The 7392-nt window shown below is 46.8% G+C and overlaps 3 protein-coding genes across 3 annotated transcripts; 1 reads left to right on the top strand and 2 right to left on the bottom strand.

Moving 5' to 3' along the window:
* The first annotated feature begins 2 nt into the window (after positions 1–2).
* LOC126729139 (uncharacterized) lies at positions 3–1142 on the top strand. The gene is made up of 2 exons (XM_050434837.1): positions 3–472; positions 548–1142. Exons 1-2 carry the CDS (start codon positions 8–10, stop codon positions 1040–1042), a joined length of 960 nt encoding a protein of 319 aa, XP_050290794.1. The 5' UTR covers positions 3–7; the 3' UTR covers positions 1043–1142.
* An 854-nt stretch (positions 1143–1996) lies between these two features.
* Positions 1997–6052, bottom strand: LOC126728538 (uncharacterized). The gene is made up of 2 exons (XM_050434345.1): positions 2682–6052; positions 1997–2444 (listed from the first exon to the last, which is right to left on the bottom strand). Exons 1-2 carry the CDS (start codon positions 6050–6052, stop codon positions 1997–1999), a joined length of 3819 nt encoding a protein of 1272 aa, XP_050290302.1.
* Positions 6053–6088: 36 nt separating this feature from the next.
* On the bottom strand, positions 6089–7186 carry LOC126728537 (uncharacterized). The gene has a single exon (XM_050434344.1). It carries the CDS (start codon positions 7184–7186, stop codon positions 6089–6091), a length of 1098 nt encoding a protein of 365 aa, XP_050290301.1.
* Between the last annotated feature and the right edge of the window lie 206 nt (positions 7187–7392).

Raw genomic sequence — 7392 nt, 5'->3', positions numbered from 1 at the left:
GGCGACAATGAAGGGTAACAAAGGGAAAGATGTAGCTGGTGAGGGAGATCGTCCTGAGGTTGGGGACGTCCGTCCTGGAGCTGTACCCCAAACTCGTCCGTCTGCTGGGGACAAAAGAAAGTCCTTACCGAAGAATTTGGACTTGGGGAGTCTTCCTAGCAGGCGGGACAAAAGAGTGAAGCATTCATCGTCTAAGGTGGCCAAGCCTATTTTGCCTCAGCCCAACCTCTCCGTCCAAACAATTGATGTGGACGTATCTCCACCTGTGGAGATGACCTCGTCCAAGACCCCTCCTAGGACGACTGCACCTACCTCGTCTCAGCTCCCGTCGAGAGTGTCTTCGAACATAGTTGAAAACGAAGATTTGGCTTGGCAACGTTTTCAAGAAGCTGTGAAGGACGAGGACATTCATGCATGTTATGACATGTCTTTAAAAGACTTTGAACATTCTGGTGTTCATGATCTTTTTAAGGTAAATTTCCTTTCGTCTTGACTTTGTCGTTTCTCCATCTTTTGGGCGTCTTAACCAAACATATTCCTTTTGCAGGCCATGTCCAAGTTCATCGCAGCGTCTAGGCAAGCCACAGAGTTGGACAAGACGAGGATTTTGCTAGAGACGACCATAAAAAACGTGAGGGAGGAAAGCAAGAAATGGGCTGGGGTTGCTGCTGAGGCTAAGGAGAAGGAAGTGGAGCAGCTAAACTTGATCGCAGAGTTGAAGGCCGCTGTGGTGGAGAAAGACTCCCGTCTTGACCACCTTCAAGCGAAGAATGACGAGCTAAGTACTTTCCTCTCCAAGGCTAAGGACGATGCCATTGCGGAGTTCAAAGCGTCCAAGGAATTCACAGACTTGTTGGACCGCAACTATGCAGCGGGTTTTGAAGACTTTAGGATGGACGCTGTTGAAAACTTCCCTGAGGTGGACTTCAACTCTATCAAACTTAACCTGAATGCTGCTACCAGCTCTCTTCTCCAAACCAGCTCTGAGGACGTCAATATTGAAGACGATGCCTCTACCCAGCCACCCACTGCTCCTACTTAAGAACGTGTTTTTTTTTTCTGATCCTTTGTCTTTGGATCTTTCGATGTAATTCAAGTACACTAAACTCGTCCAAAGTTTTGAGGACGAGGTATTGAAACCTTTTTTTCTACAAGGGTGTTTGGACGTTGTTTGTCCGCCCTTCAAACACTTAGTGAATTTCATTTCTTTCATGTATGGACGAGATTTTTCATATTTATGCATGCATTCATATTTTACTCGTCCTTGTTCAGTGTGTTTAAACCATCTATTAAAGTTTGAAGGGTTATTTCTCGTCCCTAGACTGAAATTTCTTTCATGTACCCTGACCGTCCGGACTTTGGGACCTTGCTCGTCCATAGGCCTTACTGTCTCGGGCCTGGATGCGCATTATGCCTCGTCCTTTGCCTAATTGTTTTAAGGCTTGGACGCCCATTTTGTCTTGTACAGATAAATGTCAAGTTGGGTTCTCCCTTTGAAGGGTTATTTCTCGTCCTTAGACTGAGACGAGGGTATCTCATCTTTGTTCTGCCCTCATGGACGAACATTTTAGGCTTATTTTCAGGGACTACCTCGTCCTTTGATTAGGATGGGGTGCCTTGATCTTGCTTTTCCTTAGGAAAGCTAAAGCTTTAGACGTTACATCTCCGCGTCCAGAGAATTTATTCGTCTCATTGACAATTAAAAAATATTTTGTTCTCAGCCACCCTGTAGGTTAGCTTTGAACGAGAATGCCATGGAAATCTGAAATGAACACAACATTTTGTACATTACATAAATATCGTTTACAGATAAGGCACATACATGCTAATGCCTTTTATTTAGTAAGCACTCCATAATTTCGTCCATAATCATGATAGATAACCACAACACAAATAACAAGGTAATAGTATCAAACACAGCATAAAATATAAGTAGAATATAAATAGGGTAGCAAGCTTCAAGCTCGTCCACAGTGAACCTCATTTCGGCACGCTTCTACTGGTAGTACCTCCTCAGGTGCTCCACGTTCCAAGGATGTTCAAGCTTTCTCCCGTCCAGGGCCTCCAGGTAATAGGATCCTTGTCTTTTGAAGTTGATGACTCTATAGGGTCCTTCCCAATTGGGGCCCAATTTCCCATGAGCTGAGTTCTTGGTTGCTAAAGAGACCTTCCTCAGGACTAGATCTCCTATGTTGAAACGTCTTGGTTTCACCCTTGCATTATATTGCCTAGCCATGAGGTTCTTGTACTTCGCTGCCCTGTGCTCTGCTTCTGTTCTTACTTCGTCTATAAGATCGAGGTTCAAGCGGAGTTGCTCCTCGTTTTCCTTCTCCTCATATGACATCACCCTATGATTAGCCATGTGCACTTCCGCAGGTATAACTGCTTCACTTCCATAGGCTAGTTTAAAAGGGGTCTCCCCTGTAGGAGTCCTCACTGTCGTCCTGTATGCCCATAGGACACCAGGTAACTCATCTGGCCATACTCCCTTTGCCCCCTCAAGACGAGTCTTGATGATCTTCAGCAAGGATCGGTTTGTAACCTCAGCCTGACCGTTTGCCTGTGGATGTGCGGGGGAGGAATAATGATTTTTGATTCCAAAGTGTAGACAGAAGTCCCTGAAAAGGGTGTTGTCAAACTGTCGCCCGTTATCGGAAACTAGTACCCTAGGTACTCCAAACCTGCACACTATATTCTTCCAGACGAAGTTTTTTACATTCTGCTGTGTAATGTGTGCCAATGGTTCTGCCTCCACCCACTTAGTGAAATAGTCAATCCCTACCACCAAGAATTTCATCTGTCTAGTTCCAAGTGGAAATGGACCCAGGATGTCCAGGCCCCATTGAGCAAAGGGCCACGGGGCCATCATTGGGGTGAGGTACTCAGATGGTTGTCTGGGGACATTACTGAATCGTTGGCACTTGTCGCATGCCTTGACATAAGCTTTTGCATCCACTTGAACAGTTGGCCAATAGTACCCCGCACGGACGACTTTTTGGATAAGCGACCTTGCTCCTGAATGGTTTCCACAAGCTCCTTCATGAACTTCCCTCAGCACATAGTTCGCCTCTTCTGGGGTCAGACACCTAAGATAAGGTTGAGAGAAGCCCCTCCTATAGAGAACTTCGTCCAGAAGGATGTACCTTGCTGCTTTTATCCTGAGTTTTTTAGCTTCGTCCCTTGCTTCCAGAAGTCGCCCGTCCCTCAGATACAAGACGATTGGGGTCATCCAATTTTCTTCATTCCCTATTTGCTGTACTTCCAGGAGATCTACACTCGGGACGTACTGAATTTCATCATACTCTTCGGTTGTTCCAGTTGCTGAGGCTTCCTTCGCTAAGGTGTCTGCTTCTGCATTCTCTTCCCTCGGGATTTGAATGAAGTTAGCCTTCTTGAATTTTTCCACAAGCTGTAATACCCTCTCCAAGTACTTTTTCATTCGTTCTTCTTTCGCCTCATATGTCCCATTTATTTGGCCCATTACCAGCGAAGAGTCTCCCAGGACGAGAACCGACTCCGCTTCTACAGACTTAGCCAATTCTAGCCCTTTAAGCAGAGCTTCATACTCCACTTCATTATTAGTTGGTCGATATTGTAGACGGACTCTATGCTTCAACTTGTCTCCTTCAGGGGATTGCAAAACCACCCCTATTCCTCCCGCACGCTGTGTGGACGAGCCATCTACATGGACCACCCAATTTTTATCCTCCTGCACTTCATCGTTGCATCTTGGGGTGAACTCCGAAATAAAGTCTGTCAGGGCCTGAGCCTTAATAGCATGTCTTGGTTGGTATCGGATATCAAACTCGCTAAGTTCGACCGCCCATTGGATCAGACGTCCTGCAGCTTCCAACTTGTTCATAGCTTTCTTAAGTGGGTGATCTGTCATAACATTGATTACATGGGCTTGGAAGTAGTGTCTTAACTTCCTGGAAGCTGTGATGAGCGCGAAGGCCAGCTTTTCTATTGGCGGATATCGTGCTTCCGCCCCCCTCAAGGCCCTACTGGTGTAATACACTGGCTTTTGCACTTTTGCTTCCTCTCTTATCAGCGCTGAGCTCACAGCATGCGGGGTCACTGCCAGGTACAAAAACAGCTCCTCTCCTATCACGGACGGACTTAGCAGCGGGGGCATGACAAGATACGTCTTCAAATCTTGGAAGGCTCTTTGGCACTCGTCCGTCCATTCGAAGGCTTTCTTTAGAACCTTGAAAAATGGCAAACACTTGTCAGTAGCTTTAGAGACAAACCTGTTGAGGGCGGCAACTCGCCCGGTGAGAGATTGTACTTCTTTAGTATTCTGCGGAGGCTTCATTTCTAGGATTGCCTTGATCTTTTCTGGGTTGGCCTCGATCCCCCTGTGTGAGACCATGAATCCAAGAAATTTTCCCGAAGCCACTCCGAAAGCACATTTACTGGGGTTCAACTTCATACTGTATCGCCTGAGTGTATTGAAGGTTTCTTGCAAGTCGTCTAAATGCTTACCCTCTTCCAGACTTTTCACTAACATATCATCCACATATACTTCGACATTTCGCCCAATCTGAGGACGGAACATGTGATTGACCAGTCGCTGATACGTTGTTCCAGCGTTCTTCAATCCGAAGGGCATTACTTCATAACAAAACAAGCCCTGACTTGTAACAAATGAGGTCTTCTCCTGGTCGACCACGTCCATCCGTATTTGGTTGTACCCTGAGAAAGTGTCCATAAAACTAAGCAGTTTATGGCCCGCGGTGGAGTCCACCAGCTGATCAATTCGTGGTAATGGATAGCTATCTTTGGGGCAAGCCTTATTCAGATCAGTAAAATCCACACACATCCTCCACTTGCCGTTCGCCTTCTTGACCATTACTACGTTGGCCAACCAATCCGGATAGTACACCTCTCGGATAAACTTTGCTGCCATCAATTTTTGAACCTCGTCTTTAATAGCATTTTCTCTCTCAGGAGCAAACACCCTTTTCTTTTGTCGTATTGGCTTCGAGGATGGAGATACGTTCAGGCGATGGGTGATGACATTAGGATCTATTCCAGGCATATCCTCATGACTCCAAGCGAACACATCTACGTTCTTCTTCAAAAACTGAACAAGGTTTTCTTTAACTCCTCTTTCTAGATCTGCCCCCACCCTGGTACATCTCTCAGGGTTCCTTTCGTCTAAGGGAACATCTTCCAGCACTTCAATAGGTTCTACCACGACCCTTTTCTCCTCAATAGTCATTGTCTGCACTTGCTCGTCCGTGGCCAACATAGCCAAGTAACACTCTCTCGCTGCCAGTTGATCTCCTTGTACTTGTCCTACTCCATAGTCTGTTGGAAACTTAACTGACAGGTGGTAGGTGGACGTAACTGCTCTCCAACTATTCAAAGTTGGCCTCCCAATTATGGCATTATAAGAGGACGAACAGTCTACTACCAGGAAACTCACGTCCTTAGTGACTTGTTGTGGATATGCCCCTACTACCACTGGTAATGTAACAGTACCTACGGGCTGCACCCTCATCCCACCAAAACCTACCAACGGAGAATTCACCGGACGAAGACGGTCTCGTCCTAGCTTCATCTGCTGAAAAGCTGGAAGATACAGGATATCTGCCGAACTTCCATTATCAACGAGTACCCTTCTGGTTGTGTAGTCAGCGATGAGCAAGGTTATGACAATAGCATCGTCATGAGGATGGTGGATTCTTTCAGCTTCGTCTTCGGTGAATGTGATTGCCTGTTCGTCCGTATCTCTAGGTGGTCGTCCAGAGAGTTGGACGCTCTGCACCACCTTCAAGTATGTTTTCCTGGACCTGGACGACTGAACTATTGAGCTCCCTCCGACGATAACTCTGATTTCTCCGAGAGGTGGCCGTGACGACTCTTCAGCTTTTCCTTTGAGTTTGTCGTCCTTATGGTCTCGTCCTAAGAAACTTCTCAGCTTCCCCTGCCTTATAAGATTCTCAATCTGCTGCTTTAGATCAAAACATTCGTCCGTATCATGCCCATGGTCTCTATGGAAGCGACAATACTTGTTTCTATTGCGCTTATTCGGATCTCCCTTCATTTTTTCTGGCCACTTCAAGGAAGGATCATCCTTGATTTACATTAGGACTTGATCAAGTGGCATGTTCAATGGCGTATACTGCTGACTTCGTGCTGAGGGGCCTGCCTTCCTGTCACGATCTTTTTTGTCTTCCGTTCGTCCTTTCTTGAGACGAGGACCCTGCTCTGAGTGACGAGTGGGGTTAGCATCCATTTTCTCAATTCTCTTCCTCTTCTTGGCTATGATAGCATCCTCCGCATTCATAAAATTCTGGGCTGAGTGGACGAGTTCGGCCATGGTCTGAGGCTCTTGCTCATATAGCTTGTGGATGAACAAATCAGAGTGAACCCCATTGTGGAAAGCCGCCAGGAGCAGCTTGTCATCCATCTCGTCCACTGCTAAAGCTTCCCTATTGAACCGCGTAATGAACGACCGCAAACTTTCATTCTCCCCTTGTTCTATGGTCAGCAAACTGGACGAGGAACGCTTGTGCCTCTGTCCTCCGATGAAGTTGTTAACAAACAACTTACTTAATTCTTCGAAGGACGCTACCGTGCTGGGAGGTATTTTGCTGAACCACACTCGTGCGGGTCCTTTAAGGGTAGTAGGGAAGGCTCTGCACATTATTTCATCCGGAACCCCTTGAAGATGCATAGTAGTTTTGAAAGTGGCAATGTGGTCAAATGGATCTCGCGTCCCATCGTACGAATCTAAGGAAGGCATCTTGAACTTCGGTGGCAAAGGGTGAGCATTGATGGGAGGCACAAATGGGGAGTCAGTCCTGTGAACCAAGTCCTCTACGGGGTTGGTCCTCTTCATATTTTCCTTCATTTCATCCATAGTTCTTCTCATTTGGTCCATCTCCCTCTCCAAGTGAGGCACCCTTCTTGAAGGGGTACCCCTTGACTGGCTCTCAAACTCGGCATTCCTCTCATCTTGGCTCTGGACCTGTCTTCCAACGTTCTCATCCCGATGTTGCCTCCTCATGTTAAGTTCTCTAACCAACTCCTGGTTCTGGCGGGTCAATTCTGCCATAGTAGCAGCCATGGATTGCACGTGTTGGACAGAAGGCGGTTGTACGGTAGGCACCGATTGACGGTCGCCTCTACTTTCTTGAAGGCCTGGGCTGGTAGCCCTTGACCTTGTCCGGACCATTTCAGCCCTTATGTCCAAGAAAGAAATCGCAGAATCCAACAATGGAAATCAAACGTTATTCTTTCCCACAGACGGCGCCAACTGATGAACTCTGGGATATCAGTGGACTGAAAATGCCGGGCCTTGCTAAACTTGCGATGGTGAATCCTGAGAAAACAAGTAAAAACTTAGAGGAGACCGGTGGTAGCCGACCAAGAACCCTTCGA

Source organism: Quercus robur, chromosome 5 (assembly GCF_932294415.1).
Source record: "Quercus robur chromosome 5, dhQueRobu3.1, whole genome shotgun sequence".
Lineage (NCBI taxonomy): Eukaryota > Viridiplantae > Streptophyta > Magnoliopsida > Fagales > Fagaceae > Quercus > Quercus robur.
The sequence above is the reverse complement of the archived record's forward strand: the minus strand, read 5'-3'. Positions and strand labels throughout refer to the sequence as shown.